Source organism: Podarcis bocagei, assembly GCF_964188305.1.
Source record: "Podarcis bocagei genome assembly, chromosome: 11".
Classification (NCBI taxonomy): Eukaryota; Metazoa; Chordata; class Lepidosauria; order Squamata; family Lacertidae; genus Podarcis; species Podarcis bocagei.
In genome coordinates this window covers 63,299,093-63,323,683 of record NC_138136.1, presented here as the reverse complement: position 1 = coordinate 63,323,683, position 24,591 = coordinate 63,299,093, and the positions used below count along the sequence as shown (strand labels likewise).

General features: G+C 51.1%; 1 protein-coding gene across 1 annotated transcript in view; it reads right to left on the bottom strand.

Annotated features, from left to right (window-relative positions):
* The window catches only part of ARID3C (AT-rich interaction domain 3C), a 124,243-nt gene extending 108,071 nt beyond the window's left edge, over positions 1 to 16,172 (bottom strand). The window contains exons 1-2 of the mRNA XM_081212951.1: positions 15,848 to 16,172; positions 14,652 to 15,287 (exon numbers count right to left, since the gene is read on the bottom strand). Coding sequence (XP_081069077.1) covers positions 14,652 to 15,287; positions 15,848 to 15,886 — 675 coding nt within the window. The 5' untranslated portion in view covers positions 15,887 to 16,172. The remainder of the gene's footprint in view (positions 1 to 14,651; positions 15,288 to 15,847) is intronic.
* Between the last annotated feature and the right edge of the window lie 8,419 nt (positions 16,173 to 24,591).

The window sequence follows — 24,591 nt, the reverse complement described above, 5'->3', positions numbered from 1 at the left end:
TTGGGGTACAGTGGACGCTCGGGTTGCAAATGTGATCCGTGCGGGAGGCGCGCAGCGCCGCGTCTACACATGCACGGGTTGCGATTCGGCGCTTCTGAGCATGCACAAAGTGCGATTTAGTGCTTCTGCGCATGCGCCAAAACCTGGAAGTAAGCCATTCCAGTACTTCCGGGTTTCGGTGTGTCCGTAACCTGAAAATGTGCAACCTGAAGTGTCTGTAACCCGAGGTAAAGGTAAAGGTAAAGGGACCCCTGACCATTATGTCCAGTCATGACCGACTCTGAGGTTGTGGTGCTCATTTCGCTTTACTGGCCGAGGGAGCCAGCATACAGCTTCCAGGTCATGTGGCCAGCATAACTAAGCCGCTTCTGGCAAACCAGAGCAGCGCACGGAAACGCCGTTTACCTTCCCTCCAGAGCGGTACCTATTTATCTACTTGCACTTTGACCTGCTTTTGAACTGCTAGGTTGGCAGAAGCAGGGACTGGGCAATGGGAGCTCACCCCGTCGCGGGGATTCAAACTGCTGACCTTCTGATCGGCAAGCCCTAGGCTCTGTGGTTTAACCCACAGCGCCACCTGCGTCCGTAACCCGAGGTATGACTGTATAAATAAATGCATAATCGTAATTATAATTTCCCATTGCAAAGCTCCGCTTTCCAAAGACTTCCCACGGTTTCTTTTTTTGGGTGGGGGTGGGGAGAAATATCCCATAATGAAACCAGAAGATCAGCTGTCCTCCTCTCTCCTTCTCTCTCCGACTGACACTTCCTAAGTGCAAGGCTGCAGGAGAAGAAATTAACACAGTCCTACGACTGCACCCACATGCAAACACGCCCTGCCCCACATCGAGATTCCAAGGGGAGCTGCCTCCATCAGACACTTCCTGACAGTAGATCTGGATAAAGAGGAGTGGGCCAGAGGGAAGGGGGGGTGGAGAGCTGATTTATGTGCTGAGGTCAGGGGGTCAAAGGTCAGGGAGAGAAAGGGGGAAGGGGAGGCAAATGGAAAAGCCACTTCCCTCCTTATCAAATATTTACCCAGCTTGGAGGGCTGGAAGGCCTCCGATGCAACAAAGGGGGTGGGGGTGGGGGTGGGGAGAGCCAGGGGGCAACTGCACTGATCCCCGCCAGGGCGAAGGAGCTGGAGATGGCTGGGTTAAGGATGCTCCCTTACCTGGGGGTGGAAATCAAACCTGGACGGGATGGGGGGCAGAGAGGGGGGTGATTGTTAAATCAGTCTGTGCCCCTTTTCGCTGGCTCTTTCCTTAAATTCAATCCCTGGGCGGGTTGCAAAGAGGAGAACGCTTGTGGGAACATCCTCGAAGCCAAATAAAATCGCATAGGAAAAGACACGCGCAGAGAATCAAAAGGCCGGAAGCAGAAAAGGATTTCCCCCCAAAACAACCCACGCAAATGGGGACACACAAAAAAAACAACCTGAATTATCCTGAAACCAAACGCTGCTTTCAATTGCCTGCTGTAACGAGAGAATGAAAACGGCTTTCGCCGTTTCGTTTATCTTGTTTGTTTGTTTAATTTCATAGAAATTTACACAGCGCTTGATTTAAAAAAAAAATCAACAAGCATGTAACAAACAAAAAATAAAACGATGCTAATAATAATAATAATAATAATGGGCATTTTTTCTGAGCAAAAGCCTGTGTCCAACACAGCTTACCAGTTTAAAAAATGGCAAAAGAGAAATGAACTGTAATGCAAAGTTTTAAACTTTGAACTACAATTTAGCAATAACCTGTGTTGTTTAAAAAAAGAAGAAGAGGGGGCATAAAAAAACCAGAGCCTCCCCACCCCCGGGAACATGGCACAGCTGCACATGAGGTGAAGAGAGAGCTCTGGAGGTTCCTTCCATGCGCCAACTCGCCCAAACCCCAGATACCATCACTCGGGTCCACTCAACAGTTCTGAGCCTTTGGCACTAATTTACCGCGCCAACATTTTCTCCATCGTCCAAAGCAGCATTCCACAACCTTGCGTCCACCGGGCGCTCTGCGCTACAACTCCCGGCACACACACACACACACAGCCAACGTAGGTTGCAGTTCAGAACACCCAGAGGGCACCGGGCTGCGAAGGCGGATCCCAAGGAGTTATTTCAACTGAGCCAGAAATTCAGGCTGCACCGAATACGAGGGGAGAAAACCAGGAGGTCCGAGGTGAGAATGACAGGCAGAAATGATGAGCGACAGCGAATGGTGAGCGAAAGTGACCACACACACACACGGGCCCTGATTCATTGATAAAAAGCAGACCTGAGGGGAGGGTGGCTTTTGAGAAGAGACGCAGCAGGTGGCGTTAAGGAAAGGACTGCAAGATCTCCACGGAAAATCTCCCTCTGCTTCCCAACGCTGATTTTCAGCGAGGGGGGTGGTCCTCACCATGGGGCTGAGATCCAGAGGGGAAGGGGACGACAGAGGACAAGATGGTTGGACAGTGTTCGCGAAGCTACCAGCTTGAGTTTGACCAAACTGCGGGAGGCAGTGGAAGACAGGAGGGCCTGGCATGCTCTGGTCCAGGGGGTCACGAAGAGTCGGACACGACTAAACAACTAAACAACAACAAAACAAGCTATAGTTTAGGGTCCCACACTCTTGGGCCCCCCCAAAAAAATTAAAGGGGAAAAAAAACCTGGATGCACATTTCCAAAATATAAGATAAAAAAACAAATGAAATAAAACCTACATACAGCACCTGTGCTTTGTGTTGTGTAGGCTCCTATGATGTAAGTCATGGGCCCCGCCTGCTAGCCTGCTCCTTAAAATATCACTGGTTCGCTCCTTTCTATATATAGGGTGCTTATATGGACTGGTTCTGCATGGACTGGTTGCATGGCAACATGAAGCATGTAGCTGCAGACTACAGTGCAGCACAGATGAATGTAGGTCAAGCTGTTGTAAAAAGGTAAAGGCAAAAGGACCCCTGACCATTAGGTCCAGTCATGGCCGACTCTGGGGTTGCGACGCTCATCTTGCTTTACTGGCCAAGGGAGCCAGCGTACAGCTTCCGGGTCATGTGGCCAACATGACTAAGCCGCTTCTGGTGAACCAGAGCAGCGCATGGAAACGCCGTTTACCTTCCCGCTGTTTATCTACTTGCACTTTGACGTGCTTTTGAACTGCTAGGTGGGCAGGAGCAGGGACCGAGCAATGGGAGCTCACCCCATCGCGGGGATTTGAACCACCAACCTTCTGATCGGCAAGCCCTAGACTCTGTGGTTTAGACCACAGCGCCACTCGCATCCCCTCAAGCTGTTGTACCTGTTATCTAATACTAAAGAGTGCTTGTCGACTGATGATCAGGCAGCGTAGACTAAGGGTATGAGTCTTATGCCTACTGACTGATTTCATGCAATATATTATTTATTTATTTTTATCCCATTAAGGCTTTAGATACCTATTAGGTCCATAAATTACCATATAGCATATATTCAACACAAAAAACGGTGGCAATTTGTTGTTGACAAAGGACAGCTGGACATATAAAGGGCCCAATTACCTTCAGTAGCTGAGGACCTCATCAAACCTAAATTCGGCCCTGGTCCACCCCCATCTACTGACTTACGTGGGATCCACAAACTGCGGCAAATGGCCCCAGGTAACCCAAGCAAGCAAGTCTGCCAGCCAGCCACTCTGTGCGTTAGTATCCGATCTGGGAGAAAATTCCTTCGAAGCCACAAATAATGCAGTAAACTGGGACAGCAACGGCCACCCACGCAGCCCATCTCACAGAGACATTTGTTTGCATGCAATTCCACAGGCCCTCCCCTTCCTAGCGGGGAAAAATGACCCAGGATTGTTTCTAGGGATTTAAAAGGAGAGGAATAACTTTTTTTCCCCCCTGTTCCCAGCACTCCTAAAGACTAAAGCAGCCAGCTATGCTTCGTCACCGATGTGTGATCTTTTGCTGTATTTCTTGGTTCCTTTTTGGCGGCTTTTCAGCTGCTGCCTTGTGTGTAGTGATGCAGAAAGGCGGTGTACAAATTAAAAAGTGAAAGGAACATGAAACAAACTCTCGCTTGAGCCCAGCAACAACAACAACAACAATTTATTATTTCTACACCGCCCAACTGGCTGTGTTTCCCCAGCCACTCTGGGCGGCTTCCAACAAAGATTAAAAATACATTAAAATGTCACACATTAAAAACTTCCCTGAACAGGGCTGCCTTCAGATGTCTTCTAAAAGTCTGGTAGTTGTTCTTCTCTTTGACATCTGGTGGGAGGGCGTTCCACAGGGCGGGTGCCACTACCGAGAAGGCCCTCTGCCTGGTTCCCTGTAGCTTTGCTTCTCGCAGCGAGGGAACCGCCAGAAGGCCCTCGGCGCTGGACCTCAGCGTCCAGGCAGAACGATGGAGGTGGAGACGCTCCTTCAGGTATACTGGACCGAGGCCGATTAGGGCTTTAAAGGTCAACACCAACACTTTGAATTGTGCTCGCAAACGTACTGGGAGCCAATGTACTAGGTCTTTCAAGACTGGTGTTATGTGGTCTTGGCGGCCGCTCCCAATCACCAGTCAAGCTGCCACATTCTGGATTAGTTGTAGTTTCTGGGTCCCCTTCAAAGGTAGCCCCACGTAGAGCGCATTGCAGTAGTCCAAGCAGGAGTACCCCTCACAACAGCTGTTTAAGGCAAAGGCTTCCAAAAGCTTTGCTTCCTTTGGGGGTACACATGAAGCGCACACCCGGGCTGCCGCAACCCAACCCAGTGCCCTTCCTAACGGAAGCACCTTCCTAAACGAAGCACCCAGGAAATTTCAGCCACAGCCCACGTCAACGGGTGCTTAACCCCTCCTGTGCCTGCCGATTCTTCTACTCCTGAAAATGGGCCACAACAGGTGTGCCCCCGCTGCCACCACCTGCCAAAAGCACTTCTGATTCATCTGAGCGGCAGCACCCCAAAGCTTCATCCCATGGGTGCCCGGCCAACACCCCATGGTGTTGGCCAACTCCAATGGCACAATCTAGGATTACTCCAACGGCTTCCTGCTGCACATGCAAATCGTGAAATATGTGGGTGGGGTGAGAATAGAGAGAGAAGGGGGAATGGTAGCTTGTTCTGGGAGGGGGGCAGTGTCTGCCTGGTAGCCCCATTCCCTTATCTGCCCCTTCCATCTCCTTATCTCCCCCCAAGCACGTCAAACAGCTCAGCTTCTCTCTCCCTTGAGTAAACAAGGCAGGGATCCTCGCCTCCATCCCTTAATTCCAAAGGGCACTTGTTTCCTACCAGGAATTTTAGTGGAAGGCAAAAGGGGTGTCTGGGAATTGTCACCTTCGCTGCCTCTTAACATCCTTAGAAGGCTTCTTGAGCTCCCAGCGTCCATATTGGGGAGCTGAAGCAGATCCTACAACCTTTTAACTGTGTTTTCTTCCTGTGTTGTGAATGACTGAAGCCAAACAACAGCTGCATGATTTGCCTGTTTGCAGCAGTGTTAGAAACTCATACAATCTAATTGCCAAATGGCTCCTTAAACCTACCGTATTTTTCGCCCCATAAGACACACTTTTTCCCCTCCAAAAATGAAGGGGAAATCGGGGTGCGTCTTATGGGGCGAATGCCTGCAAGCCTCGCGCGCCCGGCAGGAGGTCCCATCGGGTGCGCGAGGCTTGGGGCGGCAGCCTGTCGCCCGAAGCACGGGGAGCCCTCTGGAGGGCTCCCCCTGCTTCCGGCGAGTGTCTGCAAGCCTCGCGCACCCGGCAGGAGGTCCCACCGGGTGCGCGAGGCTTGGGGCGGCAGCGGACTGCTTGCCCGCACCTAGAAGCTTGGGGCGCGCTGAGCTCAGCACGCCCCAAGCTTCTAGGTGCGCGCAAGCAGTCCGCTGCCGCCCCAAGCCTTGCGCACCCAGCGGGACCTCCTGCCGGGTGCGGGAGGCTTGGGGCGGCAGCGGACTGCTTGCCGGGATGCAGAAGCTTGGCGCGCGCTGAGCTCAGCACGCCCCAAGCTTCTAGGGGCGCGCAAGCAGTCCGCTGCCGCCCCAAGCCTTGCGCACCCGGCGGGACCTCCTGCCGGGTGCGGGAGGCTTGGGGCGGCAGCGGACTGCTTGCCGGGATGCAGAAGCTTGGCGCGCGCTGAGCTCAGCACGCCCCAAGCTTCTAGGGGCGCGCAAGCAGTCCGCTGCCGCCCCAAGCCTTGCGCACCCAGCAGGACCTCCTGCCGGGTGCGGGAGGCTTGGGGCGGCAGCGGACTGCTTGCCGGGATGCAGAAGCTTGGCGCGCGCTGAGCTCAGCACGCCCCAAGCTTCTAGGGGCGCGCAAGCAGTCCGCTGCCGCCCCAAGCCTTGCGCACCCGGCGGGACCTCCTGCCGGGTGCGCGAGGCTGGGGGCGGCAGCGGACTGCTTGCCGGCATGCAGAAGCTTGGCGCGCGCTGAGCTCAGCAAGCCCCAAGCTTCTAGGTGCGCGCAAGCAGTCCGCTGCCGCCCCAAGCCTCGCGCACCCAGCGGGACCTCCTGCCGGGTGCGGGAGGCTGGGGGCAGCAGCGGACTGCTTGCCGGCATGCAGAAGCTTGGCGCGCGCTGAGCTCAGCAAGCCCCAAGCTTCTAGGTGCGCGCAAGCAGTCCGCTGCCGCCCCAAGCCTCGCGCACCCAGCGGGACCTCCTGCCGGGTGCGGGAGACTTGGGGCGGCAGCGGACTGCTTGCCGGCACGCAGAAGCTTGGGGCGCGCTGACCTCAGCTTGCCCCAAGCTTCTGGATTAGCGCAGGGGTCCGCTAGCCCTGGGAGAGGCGCCCGGCTCTCCCACGCTAGCGGAGACCTTGCCGGCACGCAGAAGCTTGGGGCGCGCTGAGCTCCGCACGCCCCAAGCTCCTGGTGTAGCGCAGCGCACCTGGGGGGGAAATAAAAATTTTTTCCTTTATTTCCCCCCCTAAAATCTAGGTGCGTCTTATGGGCCGGTGCGTCTTATGGGGCGAAAAATACGGTAGGTTACTGTATCTACAATAGAATGTCTAGGGACTTTTTTTAAAAAAATGGATTTATTATTACTACTACTACAGTCGTAGTATTAATTATTACTACGTAGTATTATTATTATTACTACTACTACTACTACCTTGGTAGTATTATTACTACTACTACTACTACCTTGGAAGTCGAATGGAATCCATTCCGGAAGTCCGTTCAACTTACAAAACATTCGGAAACCAAAGTGTGGCTTCTGATTGGCTGCAGGAAGCTCCTGCAGCCAATCGGAAGTCCCATCAGACGTTCAGCTTCCGAAAATCATTCAAAAACCAGAACAGTCACTTCTGGGTTTCGATCGTTCGGGAGCCAAGGCGTTCAAGATCCAAGGTACGACCGTACTACTATTATTATTATCATTCCTATACCACTTTATATTTTGAAGAAATAAATCTCACAGCAGTTTACAATGCATTAATACAGTGGTACCTCGGGTTACATACGCTTCAGGTTACATACGCTTCAGGTTACAGACTCCGCTAACCCAGAAATAGCGCTTCAGGCTAAGAGGCTCCATTAGCTAAAGTGCTGCTTCAGGTTAAGAACAGTTTCAGGTTAAAAACGGACCTCCGGAACGAATTAAGTACTTAACCCGAGTGTAATGGGTATGGGGTTGCTCGTGCGTAAGTTGCCGCCTCTCCTGGCTATGTTGCCTTGCTAAACCTTTCAGTCTGGGCAGCCCTTCACTTTGTGGCTGCCTCAGTCGCTAGCAGAATCCATCAGTGGGTGTTTCTTAAATCTTTTCCAACATAAAAGTTGTTTGACACCCAGTCTCCTCCTACTCTCTCTGCGCGGAAGTCTTCTGCGCAGGGTGGGCGTGGGTAGCGGAGGACCCGTGCTCTCCCCGCTGGTGTCCGTGAAGAGTCCTGGAGCCCTCTCGCCGATTCCCCCATCAGCCCCCCTTTATCCCTGGTGTTACGCTGATTTCCTTCCCCAGCTGATGAGCTGCCTCTCTCCCTGCTGGGTCCTTCTCCAGCATCATTTGAGAGCCTTTCCTCCGCCTCTGGCTCCGATGTCAGTTCCCTGACACCGAGGTACCACTGTACATGAAATAAAACAATCCAGAATAGAAGCAATTCAGGCTTCAAGGAAACTATTTCAGATCCTTCTCTACGTGACATTTTGCTTTCCCCAGTCGCCATCCTGGCATCCAGAGATCTCCACGTGGTCACAAATGGACCCGCACCAGTTGCAAAACACGCCTGGCTAATTTCTAACGCTGGCATGGAGAGGGTACGGCAATAAACCAACGCTAAAGCTTTGCTAGCAGATCTGATGCTGTAAGATCTCTTACAGACATCGGAAGCCACCTTGTCCTGAATCGCATCACTGTTTCATGTAGCACACAGCTCTGCCTGCACTGGCACAGTGAATTGTGGTCCTCCAGATGTTGCTGAACTACAGCTCCCATCATCCCTCACCACTGTCTCTGGATGATGGCCCACCTCTGATCTATACTGACAGGTGTAGATCATTGGTTTCTCGTGATTTCAGCACAAGAGTCTTCTCCCCTCCGGTGGTTTCCAGAAAATGCTGCCTCCAGCTGTGGAGAGCAGTGCAGAGCCATTGAGGCTGCTAGCCATGATAGCACTCTCCTCCTCTGTGAAATCCTATTGTTAGGAAGGTTGCTCAAAATTCCCCAGCCGTATTTTGCTCCTGGCATGAGCCCAGTTGCGACTACATGGGAGATTTCTGAGCACCAGGTTGGTGACCACAGTTTGAAATCCTCTGCTTTAGTCCATAGTTAATACCTTTTTTCCATTTCCACTGTGTGTTTTTCTCCTCGGGACAAGTGAATTGTTGTAAAAGCAAGCGATGTACAGTAGATGCTCAGGTTGCGAACGTGATCTGTGCAGGATGGCATGTTTGCAACCTGCAGCGTTCACAACCCACAGCGGCACATCTGCGCGCACACGGGTTGCGATTTGGCACTTCTGCGCATGCGCAAAGCACGATTTACCGCTTCTGCGCATGCGCGACCGCCGAAACCCGGAAGTAACCCATTGCGGTACTTCCGGGTTTTGGCAGTCTGTAACCCCAAAAAGGGACGCGGTTGGCGCTGTGGGTTAAACCACAGAGCCTAGGACTTGCTGATCAGAAGGTCGGCGGTTCGAATCCCCGCGATGGGGTGAGCTCCCATTGCTCGGTCCCTGCTCCTGCCAACCTAGCAGTTCGAAAGCACCTCAAAGTGCAAGTAGATAAATAGGTACCGCTGTGGCGGGAAGGTAAATGGTGTTTCTGTGCGCTGCTCTGGTACGCCAGAAGCGGCTTAGTCCTGCTGGCCACATGACCTGGAAGCTGTACGCCGGCTCCCTCGGCCAATAAAGCGAGATGAGCACCGCAACCCTAGAGTCGGTCACGACTGGACCTAATGGTCAGGGGTCCCTTTACCTTTTAACCCAAAAAAACGCAACCTGAAGCGTGTGTAACCCGAGGTATGACTGTAGTTGAGATCATAGAATTGGAAGGGACCCCCAAACAGACATTCCGTTGTGGTGACCATAACCTAGATTTAAGGTGCCATCTGGCGCCTATCTTAGATATCTGAGTTTCTAAAACTGGTCCCTCTTCCAAGTGGTAGCAAGATTTCGGGGGCTCCAAGTGCTCACCCAGGGTTGTGTTTCCGTTAGGAAAACTGAGGCACAGCGGCTTGTGTCTTATGACAAATTTATGGATAAACGTGCCAACATTTCACAAGTTTCCATTTAGGAAAGGCTTTATAAATAACTTCTCCCTACTCCAACTGAAGCTCCCAACAAGAGGCCACACACTGTGCTCCTCGTGGCTAGAGCTCTGAAGTCCGGTCGCTGCATCCAGGAAGAGAACGTCCAGCCTATTCTTGGCACAAGAAAGCAGAAGGCGTTTGGGGCTGGACCATCAATCAGCCGGCCACCGGGCTGATCTGACAAATGCTAGCATGCTGGTTCAGAAAAGATTTACACTCAAAACATTCTGCAGGCCCTGTTGAACTTCCTCAGCAAAGTTAAGCAGGCACACAGATTCATTTTGCAGCGAGAGAGAACTAACCCTGCAATTCTCCAGTGTCTTGATCCTTAAGTATTTCATACAAGGCAGACAGAAAGCACCCCGATCCCTTAGAAAGTAAGAGCCCCTTGGCTTGCGCTTTGTTTAAAGTGTCGCCACGTATGAAGGAGCTGGAAACCAACGCTTTGTAACAAGCGACAGACAATCTGCACACCGCGTCGTCTTTCCGACAAAGAAAACATGCAACATCTGAAGCAGCCCAAACTGGTTCCTTTCTTCTTCGCAGGCAACAGTCTACTTCATCAGATGCATGCGATGGGGAGGAGGAAGAAAAAGGCAGTCACAAAAGGGCTTAGTTTCACCCGAAAACAAACGTTAAACATGGGAAGGAAGAGCTAAATATAAGGAGGACACACACACCTTGATGGACAAAGCACTAAAAATACAGTGAACACAATTTGCAACACCAATGAATAATTATTATTATTATTATTATTATTGTTGTTGTTGTTGTTGTTATTTTACATGAAGGGTGTGCCCGTCATCCTTGCCCATGCGTGGATGAACTCAACCAGATGGGTCCAGAGAGTCCATCTCTGTGATGTCCTGGGACAGCCATCCCTGCACACTGTTCTAAGGCTAGAAAACCCAAGTGGTTTGTAATTTTTTACCACCCTTAAGATCTGAATTGCAATGGAAGTTAAGTGCTGTGGATTCTCTCGAGCGTGTCCCGGATCATGGTGCCAACCCAGCTAAAAAGGCAGTTTGTGTGTGTGTGTTTCTAGGATAAAGGAATCATTTGAAACAGGTCTTCCGAGGGCAGAGTTGCAATCGTTTGGCAGAACCGCCAAGCGATTCCAGTACTGTTCCCAAGCTCTCCCAAACCAGGAATCAAGCCAGCTTCTTCCCTCTTGGTGCATCGCAGGTTTTGACAAATCCTAAATTCTCACCGAAAGCCAGCTCCTTCCTCCTTCATCCCACCATGAGAAAGGGGTCTGCGGAAGCAGCTCCAGGAAAAAGTAATCGTAATTACAGATCTGGCAGATTCGGGATATGGAGGGACGCAGTCTTCCCCAAACAAAGCAAGTCTAAAATTCACATTCCGTGAATTCAGATAGGAGCAAGAAGGCAATGGGTGCAGTTTAGTGATGAGCAAAAGATAATCTCTCTCCCTCTCTACTGATAGCTCTCCGAGTGATATACAGTAGATCGGCAAGGAATTCTGACTTCCAGCTGTTCAACAATAGTAACAACAAAATGACCACCTCCCAACCAAATTATGCTGGTGAAACGAAGGACGCTTGAAATATCCAGAAATGGATTTATGTGTGAAAGAACTGATAGCTCGGTTCTGTTCCCATGCACAAAACAAGTCCCCAAGTTCAGAATTCTTTCATTCTAAGTGTGAGACATTTGCAACAGGATCTGGCTAGTAGACTTGGGGGTTCTAATGGGGGGAAAACAAAGTTGACCCCTCAAGCCTGAAGTCTGCTCATCCCTGGCATAAACTACCTTCCAGCTCTAACTCTGGAACACAGCTGTCAACGTTTCCCTTTTTTTAAGGGAAATTCCCTTATTCCGAATAGGATTCCTCGCAAGAAAAGGGGAAAGTTGACAGCTATGCTCTGGAAAGCTCCTGAGTGACTGTAGAGGTCCTCTGGGCAATCGTTTCTTCCCAAACGATGGGGCAAAAAAACCAGGCGTGATGGCCGCAGGGCTGACTCTTTAAATACAGGCACGTCGCAACCATGTATAAAAATGCATGTGTATCTCGATCAGAAATGTTCCTTATTTGCTATGAATTTTCCAAATTGAGATAGAAAGATTAGACAGATAGATAGATGCCGGACATTGTGAAATTGTTGCATTGTTAAAATGGAATATTTTTTAAAAAAAATAAAAATAAAATGCATGCATGGGGAAGACCTGATTTAAAGTGTAAATTTAGCATTTGGGTGGGGGAGAGGAATGGTGACAAGCGCACTCTGCCCCCCTGGCATCACTTCACCCTCGAGACAGTTCCAGTGCCACAAGTCAACCTGGCTGAGAGAAAAGTACCTTCACACGGCGCATAGTTAAACTATGGAACTCACTGCCACAAGAGGCAAAGTTGCCCAGTCCTTTTAAAAAGCAATGGACAAATTCATGGAGGAGAGGACTCTCAATGGCCAGTAGCCGCAATCACTACGCTCTGCCCTCCACAGATGGAGGCAGCAAGAAACCAGGAGAAACCAGCTTGCCATTGTGGGCAAGTGCTGCGTGGCTCAGCGGCAAAGCCTCTGCTTTGCATGCAGAAGGTCCCAGGTTCGAGTCTGGCACCTCCAAGAAGGAAGTGGGGAAGGCTGAAGAGAGCCACTGCGAAGTCAGCGCAGACAGCACGAAGGTAGATGGACCAAGAGAAGGCAATTTCCTTTGCAGTGGGAAAAGTGTGATAGGGGAGGTCCCATGTCCCTTCCCCTGGTTGCATGTTAATTCCTCTCCCCTACTTTATAGGACAGCCTTCCCCAACCTGCTGCCCTGCAGAGATTTTGGGGTACAGCATGCATCAGCAGCTGGAAACATCTGGAGGCTGCTATAGAATTCCTGCAGCCGCCCAGTCGGGACAGAGCAACATGGACCAGGTCTGGAAGGAGCACGTGAGACAGAGGTTTTCAAACACAGGTTGGGAGGCCATCTGTCAGGGATGTTTTCACTGCAATTCCTGCATTGCAGGGGGTTGGACTGGATGACCCTTGGAGACCCCTTCCGACTCAACAGTTATAGTACCCAATCCTTCTGGCGGAGGAAGGGTAAAGGAGAACAAGAGCCCTTTGGGAATTGGGACGTTCTCGGGGGCAAAACATCCCTCCTGAAAGGAGGCTCTAGGAACCCTGGAAAAGGTGCAAAGAGGGAGTAGAAACAGCAGTTGTTTTCAGAATCAAACATGCCACTGTCTGCAGAAGGAGAGACAAGAAGCGAAGGGTCATCGCGAACGCTGCTGTTCTACTTGTGCCGGAGACTCACTTGGCCAACAGAACTTTCCTTCCCTCTCTCCTGAAACCTCTTGTGCACCCCCAAAATCTGTTCCAGGGGTTTGGGGGATCCTCCGAAACAGATTTTGAGGGTGCGCAAGGGAAGAAGAGGAGGGGGGAGTTTGCTATACAGGCAAAACTCCCCATGAGCAGCATTGGATACGGTGGTTTTAAACTGCCCAAAATTCATTTATGGCATTTCTGTTCCACTTTTTCTCCTCCAAGGAGCTCAAGGTTCATGGTACATGGTTCTACCTCCCTCCTAATTTATCTCCACAACAACCCTGTGAGGTAAGTTAGGCCAAGCGTGAGGGACTGCCCCAAAGTTACCTGGTGAATTTTATGGCTGATTGGGAATTTGAACCCTGGTCTCCCGGGTTCATGGCAGACACTCTAAATGCTACACCACACCAACTGAAATAGTTGGTTAAAAACCCAAGATTCCACCACCCTAAAAACAAATTTAGCTGTAGCTCAGCCTTGACATAAAACTGTGAGAGGAATTGTTTTTTTTTTCAGGGAAAAGGCCCTAACAGCTACCTGCGGAGGTACAAGCGGTCCTGTCTCAAAGAGAACTTTATTTGATGCCCTGGTTCTATATATGAGAAATGGCACATTTAAGGCAACAAGGAGACATTGCAAAACTTGAAACATCCATGGAGAGGGTATATACAGGGGGTAGAATACCGAGGGGAAAGAAAATTGATTTGAGAATAAATCGGCGGCATTTGAAGGATTCTGGCAGGCACTGGGGGCTATTTGGGAAGCTAATGCAAAGGTTTGGAAAGAAGATGGAATGAACAGGGGCAAAAGGAGGAATTTGGGGTCAGCTCTCAAGAGGCTTGCAAATGAACCAAACTATATTTTCAGAGACTGGCAGATTGGCGCTCCTGGATCCTTCCTAATGGGTTTGAGATACAGGTTGGAAGCAGCCTAGAATTTTTGGCACCCCAGAATTAGAGCACGGGCTCTTAAGAATGTTGTCTTGACATTTCAGAATATTTCTCCAGACCTACAAACTTTAATAACTGGAGGGGAGGTCAGGATTCTTGCACACCAGCACCTAGGAAACCCTGCCTAGTCGATCATTTGGTAACAATACATACAAACAGGACTGACAACCTAAGAGCGTCCCTTTCAGCCACGCTCTTTTCCAGCATACTCCATTGCATTCCTTCCACCCACCCAGTTTCCCCATTTCCACTGTCCCACCTACAACTGTCACAAGACCACAGCCCCTAAGGAGGCTAGTCCTCATGGGGGTTATTCGTTGTTTTTCCGGCCACATGACCCGGGGCACTGGAAATAAAGGGAACTGTTGTCAGAGTGTGGTGGGGGAAGTAGCTAATGGCGAAAGATTAAGTATCTTTGAAAGAATTAAAAAGAACTGAGAGGTTGACGGCCAGTTTGTGAGGCAGGCCTGAGAGTCGGAGAGGAAGAAGTTGGGGCTCGTTTGCCCTTTCGTGGAGGATGCAAAAGATCTCTAAGCCTCTGGAGAAAGAGACGTCAGCGCCAAAGTTTTCCCTCTGGCAGCTCCGAGGGCGCAGCTGGGCAAGGAGGAGATCTGGGGGCGCAACTGGGATGCGAGGGAGGAGTCCTTTTTAGAGCAGCCTGAGGGGTCCCGTCGAGGGGCGCACACTTGGATGGGGGGGTTAATAACACCGAGATTTGGGGTTCCTGTTGCCTACCTGCTTGAACTGCTCTTCGTAGGTCCACTCGTGGGGCTGCTGCGGCGCCGGGGGCAGCGGCGGCGAGGCGAGGCGCGGCGCGTGTCGGGGCGCGGTGGCGGCGGCGCCTCGGTCCTCGTCGTCCGGCTCGTCGTCCTCCGCTTCCTCCTCGTCGTCTTCCTCCTCGTCGTCGTCGTCCTCGCCGCCGCCACCGCCCTCCTCCTCCTCCTCTTCCTCGGGGCGGCGGCGGGCGGCGGCCGGATCCGGCGCGGGGCGCGGCGGAGGGAGAGGGAGCGCTCGCCCCGAGGGCAGCAGCCCCGCGCAGCGCCCGGCGGCCGGGAAGGGGCGCAGCGCCAGCGGGGTGGCCGTCGGGCAGGCTCCGGCGGCGGCGGGGTGCGGAGGCGGCGGCTGCGAGGCGCGCAACGGAGGCGGCTGCCCGGCCGGGAGCGCCTGGGGGTGGGGGCCGCCGCCGCCGGGGCTACTCCGGGCCGGGGCTGCCTGGGCGCGGCGCAGCTTCTCCTCGAGGCGCGCCGCCTGCGCCCGCTGCAGGTTCTCCATCACCGCCTCCAGTCGGAGCCCCCCGGCGGCGCCCGCGCCGCGCCCCGGCGAGCACGACGGAGCCGACGACGCCGACGGCGAGGAGAAGGCGGCGGCAGCCTGGAAAGAGAGAGAGAGAAAGAAAGAAATAAACGGAGAGGGGGGGCGTCAGAAGGAAGAAAGGACGAAGGAGCCGAGGAGGAAGAAAAGGAGACGGGGCGGGAGGGGGGGAGAAGGGAGGGCGGAGGAAAGGGAAGATGGTCCCCGAAGGGCGCCGGGGTGGGAAGGGGAAGGAGCCCAGGGCGTGGGACTGACCGGGGGGGGGGTCAGGAAGGAAGGAAGCCGCCCGGGAGCGTCCGCTTGGGGACCCACCCACGGTGCTGTCGAGAAGCGCGCGCGCGGAAACTTCACAAGGAAAGCGGGGGAGAACCTTCCCTCCCCCCCCATCAAAAGAATTAAACTGGACGGGAGAGGCTGGAGACGGGGGGGGGGGCACACACACGTGAAGCCCTCCAGAAGTTGGCTTTCCCAGTAACCCGACGCTGACTTCCCCCTCCCACCCGTTAAAACAAGCAAACAAACTCCTTCCAAACTCCACCCGCGCGGTGGGGAGTCCGGGACCGAATCGCCGCCCGCCCCCCCGGGGGGGGTACGAGGGGTGCTGACCCGGCGCCGCTTACCAGGGCGGATTTGGTGGCGACGCGGGTGTTTTCGCCCATCCTTCGCCTCTCCGTTGCGCACCTGGCCGCGCTGGGCGAAAAAATGGACTCAAACTCGACGGGGGGGGGGTGGCGTGTGTGTGGGAAGCGAGGGAGGGAGGGCGACCGCCTGGCCGCCTGAATGTAATTTTAATCGAGACCTCCGCGCTGGCGTTCGGGGTTGGTCCGGGGAGGGTTGTTGGGGGTCTGCCCCTCCCCCTCCTCCCACCCCCCTCGAGGCATGTGTCAGATGCGTCCGAAATATTTCTCTGGGTTCGGATCCTGCGCCTTGTGGGCGAGATCGGAGAGGCGGGCGGAGGGGGGGGGTCCTGTTTTTCGCCCTCCTCTTCCTCCTACTCCTCCCCCCCCCCACTTTGCAACAAGTGGCAGTAGAAGCAAGACTGACCCCTTCCTCCTCCTCCTCCTCTTCCCCACCCCCAGCAGCCGAGAGATCCCCATTTGCTAACAACACGTCAAAGGGAGTGATAAATGGCAGGGGGCCGGCTGGGCTGAGCTGGCGGATCGCCCGAGGGGGAAATTGCTCCAGAGAGAAGATCACCGACGGACCAGCCGGCCGAGACTCCCTGGGCGCACCTAATACCTGGGCGGAAGAAGCTTCCTTCGCTCCTTCCATCAACATGCAAAGACTGACAATCCCGGGTGGGCTTTCTGACTCTTCCCAAAAAAACCAGAGCCAACTCTGTGAAAGCTGATAGTCCCCTAATTTTATTTCAAAGCAGTCACTTGCATCATAAGCCGCTTGAGTTTGATTTTCTCCTAGAAAGGTGGAACAACAAGCAACCCTTTCCAAGCGAAGTGGAGTCCAGTAGCAAAGGACCTCTGCCCTCCACTTTTTAAACTCTTGGTACATGTGGGGGAGGGACGCGGGTGGCGCTGTGGGTTAAACCACAGAGCCTAGGACTTGCCGATCAGAAGGTCGGCGGTTCGAATCCCCGCGACGGGGTGAGCTCCCGTTGCTCGGTCCCTGCTCCTGCCAACCTAGCAGTTCGAAAGCACGTCAAAGTGCAAGTAGATAAATAGGTACCGCTCTGGCGGGAAGGTAAACGGTGTTTCCATAGGCTGCTCTGGTTCGCGAGAAGCGGCTTAGTCATGCTGGCCACATGACCCGGAAGCTGTACGCTGGCTCCCTCGGCCAGTAAAGTGAGATGAGCGCCGCAACCCCAGAGTCGGCCGCGACTGGACCTAATGGTCAGGGGTCCCTTTACCTTTTCATGTGGGGGACCTGTGGCAGTTAGCTCTTGCATTCCAAACCCCATCAGTCCAGGCTGGCAGAGTCAGTGGTCAAGGGTGATGGGAGCTGTAGTCTGGCGGCATGTAGAGGGCCCTGGCTTGGTGGTGGAACATCTGCTTGGCATGCAGAAGAAAGGAAGAGCCCGCTGGATGAGGCCCGTGGCCCACGGAGTCTTGCATCCTGTTCTCACAGGGGCCAACTAGATGCCTGTGTGAGACCAGCGAGCAGGATTCGAACACAGGTGCGCTCTTCCCTCCTGCGGTTTCCAGCAACGGGTATTCAGAAGCTATGCTGCCTGCAGCCGTGGAGACAGAGCAGAGCTATGCTGGCTAGTAGCCATTGATAGCCCTCTTGTCCTCCACAAATTTGTCCCATCCTCTTTTAAAGCCATCTGGGTTAGCAGCCTCCTGTGGGAGGGAGTTCCACAGTGTAACTTTGTGCTGCGCGAGAGACTTCCTACCATCTCCCGTGCTGGGATAAAATTATGCCTCTCAAAATATCTCATTTACTACCTGTCCATAAGAATAAGAATAAGAATATTTTATTTATATCCCGCCCTCCCCAGCCAAACCAGGCTCAGGGCAGCTAACATCATAGTATATAATACATTAAAACATAAAATCCAAATGAAAGAATCCAGAATAAAACATTACTGAAGAAAGTCAAACATAAAGTATACATTCAAAGCAACAAAATTAGCAGGAAACTAAAACGTTTTCTTAAAGTTTTCCAAATAAAAAAAAGACAAAGGAGAATTACGACCATGGAATGCACATTTAACACAGCAAAGTTACCAAAAATGAAAACCAAAAAATCCTAAGGCCCTAAACCAGGGGTCGGCAACCCGTGGCTCCGGAGCCGCATGTGGCTCTTTTACACCTTTGCCGCGGCTCCGGGGCAGATACTAGCGAGGGGAGGAGGCACATTGTGCGCCCCGACACTCCCCACTGTGGCGGGCGCTGTACTGGCTGTGACGTCGCATGGGGGCGGTGCGTGCGTTAGTCAAGCACCGTCCCGACGTCACCTTCCCGCCCGCCCGCCCGCTACATTGTAAGGGGCATGTACGCTGGTCACTGTTTTGAAGGGGAGTGAAGAACACACACACACAAAAAGGTAACTTGTTAATTTAACATTTATTTCTATGAGGAGTAGTAATTCTGAGGGGTCAAACAAAGAAATAATTTAAAAAAGTGACAAAAAAGTTATTTTTATAATGATGAGTTTTGCGGCTCCCTTTTTTTTTTTCTTTGGAAACGGGTCCAAGTGGCTCTTTTTGTCTTAAAGGTTGCAGACCCCTGCCCTAAACCAACACATCCCATGCTACGCCTGTGCGTAAAGCCAATCTGTTTAGCTGGAAGCTAAATTCAGGGCTGCAAATGCATCGGCAAAGCCTTAGAAACTGGATGTTAAGAGTCGCAAGGATGGAAAGAGGGGACAGTGGATTAACCCAGCCACCCTAAAAGCGCCTTCTGTGGATAATTCTCCCTTCTGACACTTTGTAGGGAAACGGCTTGGCCTCTTCTTATCCAGTGGCACATAATCTATAAGGTAATCTATATTTATAGAGTGTTGGTTGTCCAAGGATCTCAGCAACTGGAGTCTATTATTTAACTTGCACTGACATGGACATTCGTTGTGAGCAAATAATAATCTGAAGAGGGTCTGGAAGCAGCAGGAGGTTTTCGGTGAAGCCACAGTTTGTCACGAGGAATCTGTGGCACGTCCATCGTCAGGGGGTGTTGAGCCCAGAGAAATAAAACCACTCGGGTAATAGATGACGTTCATCACAAACTTCACTTTATCTGTAGCTTGGAAGTGGCTCAGACGTTCGTTGAAACAACAGCATAGCATTTCACAGGCTTTGCATGATATGTTAGAGCCTTTAAAGGACTTCCTATGCCATTAGTTCAATGATCCACACAACAGCCTGGCAAGGTAGGGCAGTATTAACAGCCTTTATCCCCTTACGTCCCTGGGAGACACATTTCTGAGAGCTGTTCAATGAACACATTGCCTAAGATCCTGTTATGAAACAATATTCAAATAGCCCCCCCCCCCATTAATATAGAGGGAAGCCTTCCAGTGTGGGACCCTGTGACTCCTAGTGAAACCTGTGAAATAATCTCTACTCTAAAAAATGGGAAGGTGGAATCATTGGAGAAGTGTATAAGGCAGCCTGAAATTGATGGGTATCTATCCTTGCAACTCTATTTACATAAATATTGGTCACTTTCTTTCTCAGTGGAATATTAGCATAGTCATTCCTATCTTTAAGAAGGGTGATCCTAGCAAACCAGCCAATTATCACCCTATTATATACCAAATAGGGACGCAGATGGCGCTGTGGGTTAAACCACAGAGCCTAGGACTTGTTGATCAGAAGGTCGGCAGTTTGAATCCCCGCAACTGGGTGAGCTCCCGTTGTTCGGTCCCTGCTCCTGCCAACCTAGCAGTTCGAAAACACGTCAAAGTGCAAGTAGATAAATAGGTACCACTCCGGTGGGAAAGAAAACGGCGTTTCCGTGCGCTGCTCTGGTTTGCCAGAAGCGGCTTAGTCATGCTGGCCACATGATCCGGAAGCTGTACGCCGGCTCCCTCGGCCAGTAAAGCGAGATGAGCGCCGCAACCCCAGAGTTGGCCACGACTGGACCTAATGGTTAGGGGTCCCTTTACCTTTACTATATACCAAATGCCCGTTAAAGAAATCACGTTATTGGCTTGGAATCTAGTATTAACATTGCAATCTTGTAGGTGGGAACTTAGACTGACAGAGGAGCAGCCTATCTATGGTCTGTCTCTGAGCTCATGGCAGAATTAAGTTTTGAACTCAGGACCGTCTTATTCAAAGGCACACAGTCCTTTAGCCACTGCTCTAGGTCACTGTTACTCAGGTGGGCTATGGTCAAAGGAGCATTTCCATTTTGTAGGCCCCCTCACTCCCTTTGGGTCCAATCCTATGCATATTTCCCTGAAAGCAAGTCCTACAGGATATATTTCTGAGTAAATAAACCACATTGCAGCTTCTCATTGCTCAGTGTTTACTCACAAAGGAAGGTGGGCGCTGCAGCTGAACTGAAATTTGCTCCCCAAATTCTCCTCCATGACTTATGATGTTTCCTAGGACGCAGGTGGCGCTGTGGGTTAAACCACAGAGCCTAGGACTTGCTGATCAGAAGGTCAGCGGTTCGGATCCCCACGAAGGGGTGAGCTCCCGTTGCTTGGTCCCTGCTCCTGCCAACCTAGCAGTTCGAAAGCACGTCAATGTGCAAGTAGATAAATAGGTACCACTCTGGTGGGAAAGTAAACGGCGTTTCCGTGCGCTGCTCTGGTTTGCTAGAAGCGGCTTAGTCCTGCTGGCCACATGACCCGGAAGCTGTATGCCGGCTCCCTTGGCCAATAAAGCGAGATGAGCGTCACAACCCCAGAGTCGGCCATGACTGGACCTAATGGTCAGGGGTCCCTTTCCCTTTCCCTTTCCCTTTCCCTGACCTAGTACCCTCCAGTTGTTTTGAACGACAACTCCCAATGGGAATTGTAGACCGGAGCATCTGCAAAATACCATGTTGGGGGAGGCTAGTCTAGATATTTATTCACTGAATGCTCAAATATTGGCCCACATCCACAAGTGTTTCTGCAGGCTCCTTCATCCTCCTCCATAGCTGGTCCTTCAAAGTGCCTGATAGACGTACAGTTTGCATTTGAGAGTTGCCCTCAAACGATACTGTGGTACCTCGGGTTAAGTACTTAATTCGTTCTGGAGGTCTGTTCTTAACCTGAAACTGTTCTTAACCTGAAGCACCACTTTAGCTAATGGGGCCTCCCACTGCCGCTGCGTGATTTCTGTTCTCATCCTGAAGCAAAGTTCTTAACCCGAGGTACTATTTCTGGGTTAGCGGAGTCTGTAACCTGAAGCGTATGTAACCTGAGGTACCACTGTATTTCACACTGAGCAGTATTTGAGAGAGAGAGCATGCCGTGACCCTGGGCAGTCAAGAGAAACCCAGAGTTCCCAAGACATAAACAGGACATATTTGTCCTGCCCTTTCCTCTTCCTCCTCCCCTTCGCACAGCTGACTTTGTTGTGGGTTAAGCTGCAAAAGGAGAGCTCTTGCAAAGACGGGTGGTGGCTAATAAACTCCATTAACATCCCAGCATCCACCAGCATGTTTATGTGGGAGATAAGCAAGCAGAAAGAGGCAGGGAGAGTTGCAGAGCAGGTGGTCTTGCCCTGGAAGTATCTCAGGTCAGCCTTGTAGGATCGCTGCTCTCCAGGCATCCTTGGGAATCTCGCTCTGCACCCCCACCCTGATCCTCAAAGGTGAAATCCTGCCCTGCAGCAACAGCCCAAAGGCAGTCAAAAGGGGGCATCGATTTCGGACAGAAATACTCAGAACTGCAGGGAGAGGAGGAGTAACAGCAGAGCAAAGCATACGGGGCAGTTGATTTCCTTATGTTCATCTCACAACATTTCGTCCAAGCGTTCTGTGTTACCCCGAAGCTCACATGTCTGTGCACAACACGTTTTATCTGCAGTGGTCTGTTACAATAATACAAAGCAATTAAATGTGTGTGGTTGCTTTATTCTTTTCTCTGGAAGCGTTGACGGAAGAGCAGCTAATCAATATCTTAAATAAAAATTTTAAATGCATCAATTTGATCCAAGGGCTTGACCACACTTGAGCCTTATTTTGCTGTTTATCCACTCTTTCCCCATTTGAATCAGACCAGAGGAGTCCACACCTGCACGCATTTGAATTTGTACTGTATATGAGGAACAACGTAGGTTTTTCCCACTCATGCCAGTAGGCACTCCCTTCTGTGTTTCCCCACCTTCTGATTTGTCGAGTCTGTTCTGCTAATAAAATTCAGACAGCATGCATGCAGATAGGTGCACTTGCACCTTCTAAAAAAACCCCTAAATATCCTGACCCACAAAGTGTGCAAAAGCACAGAGTCAGACAACTGTAAATTTGCTTGTGCAATTTTCTGGTTTTATGAAAATCTGGGGGTTGGAAAGAATATCTATGGCTAGGGCTTTTTGCTCGTGCAGTTTTCCAGTTTTGTTCAAATCACAGGCATCAAAAGAAAAATGGATATGCACATACATATGGAGAGAAAGAGAGGGAGAGATGGTTAAATTCCTGACACACCTTTACTAGCGTACTGGAAAGGAAAAGAAAGCAATTGTAAATTTTCAGCAGCACATGCTTTTCAGATTGCTTCCCAATAAACCTGGAGTCAAAATTTAAAATGTTTGCTTGCACAGTTTATCTGTTTGCACGAATCTGAGGCTTCAAAAGAAAATAAAAACTCAGGGCATTTCTGAGAAGAAATGAAAGCACTGGGAAGCATCAGGCACAGAAAGGGGAACAGGAGGAAGTGGCAAGACCAAACAACACCAAAACAAATCCTTTGCAACCTCACACGGAGCAATTCGGAGCTCTCCCATTTTTGGGATTGTCCCTGTATGGGGCAAACTTGAATTTACTGGGGGAAGGCATCAAGACTGGTGTTTTTTGAGGGTAATGCCATGTACACTATGCAAATTAAGTAGGAATGCACTGTGAATTCTGGTGTGGAAAAGCCCTTGCAGTACCACACTTTTATGAGAAATTCTCTCTTATTAAACCCCAAACAACCCTCAAACCCTCTTCAACCTCTAATTTGTTAAGGAGGCAAATGTCTGCTCTAGCAGATGGATATCTTCAGAAATAAACACTCTCTCTTCTGTAGGGTTCACTACACACTGCCATTTCTGTGACAGATGAAGGCTGTATTCCGGCACACTTTCATGGGGGTGTGGCCCATTGAAAAAGTGAGGCTAACTCCTGAGAAAACATGCTTGGAACCGCAGCGAACATTTCCGCCGTTCCTCTCTACTCGGGCCACTGCTAACCCATTGCTAATTGGATAAACATACTGGCTATCCCATAGTTCAGGATTTGTCAATGTGGCGCCCATCTGATGTTTTGGATGACAACTCCCATCAGCCCCAGGTGAGAAACCAGGTAAACTCTTAATAGCTACAATAATTCCTTTCTGGTACAGGTGATTTAATGTATCTTCTAGGTAGGTATCTCCATAAATATAGATTGATGATGATGATTTCGAGCCCCCTCAGCTCACCACCCAGTGCAGGTGAACTGCCCACGCTGACCGAAATCCAGCACTCTTCCATACCCTCCAACATTCCTCCAATGAAAATAGGGACATCCAATTCCATAATGGTAATATTTTACTATTTATCTTTTACTGGGTTGCCCCAGCCACTCTGGGAAGCTTCTGACACATATAAAAACATTAAAAACACTTCCCTATAACAGTCATACCTCATGTTACGTCCGCTTCATGTTACGTTCTTTCAGGTTACGTCCTGCGGCGACCCAGAAGTACTGGAAAGGGTTACTTCCGGGTTTCGCCACTTGCGCATGCGCAGAAGCGCGAAATGACGTAACGCGCATGTGCAGAGGCGGCAAATCGCAACCCACACATGTGCAGACGTGCTGCTGCAGGTTGCATTGTTTTCATGTTGCAAACAGGCCTCCGGAATGGATCCTGTTTGCAACCAGAGGTACCACTGTACAGGATTGCTTTCAGACGGCTCAGGGGTCGGATAACTCCATACCCTCCAACATTTCTTCGATGAAAATGTGAGCTGCTCTGGTTCGCCAGAAGAGGATTAGTCATGGTGGCCACATGACCCAGAAGCTGTACGCCGGCTCCCTCGGCCAGTAAAGCGAGGTGAGCACCGCAACCCCAGAGTCGTCCGTGACTGGACCTAACGGTCAGAGGTCCCTTTACCTATACAGAAAAGTAGGACATTCTGGGATCAAATCCGAAACTGGGGTGGCTTCTCTAAATCCAGGACATCCCTGGAATACAGGGACAGTTGCAGAGCCTGCTGTTCTGAAAACAAAAGAGATTACTGTGGACTTTAGGAAATGTAAACTGAATATTCAGCCACTCATTATTGAGGGGAAGTGCGTGGAACAGGTCTCGGTGTTTCGATTTCTGGGAATGGAGTTGAGAGATGACCTAACCTGGGGAGAAAACAGTAAAGACCTGATGAAGAGAGCACAGCAGAGGTTATATTTTCTGAAAATCCTCCGGAAAAACTATCTCTCAAAGGACCTGTTGATGGCATTTTACCATTATACTGTTGAGAGTGTATTAACTTATGGTCTGTGTGTGTGGTTTGGGAGCTGCACGGTCAGGGGAAAAACAATGCTGTCCAGGGTTGTAAAGAATGCGGAGAGAATAATTTGGTGCACTCTTCCCACCTTGGATCAAATCTATGCTTCCAGGTGTCAGAAGAAAGCTGCAGAGATAGCACACCCCGGAAATGATCTCTTTCAACTTCTGCCTTCTGGAAGAAGGTCCAGGGTTATAAAGACTAGGACTAGCCGCCTGAGAAACAGTTTCTATCCAGATGCGATTTTGGTTTTAAATGCAGTGTAAGGAGTCTCTGTGGGAG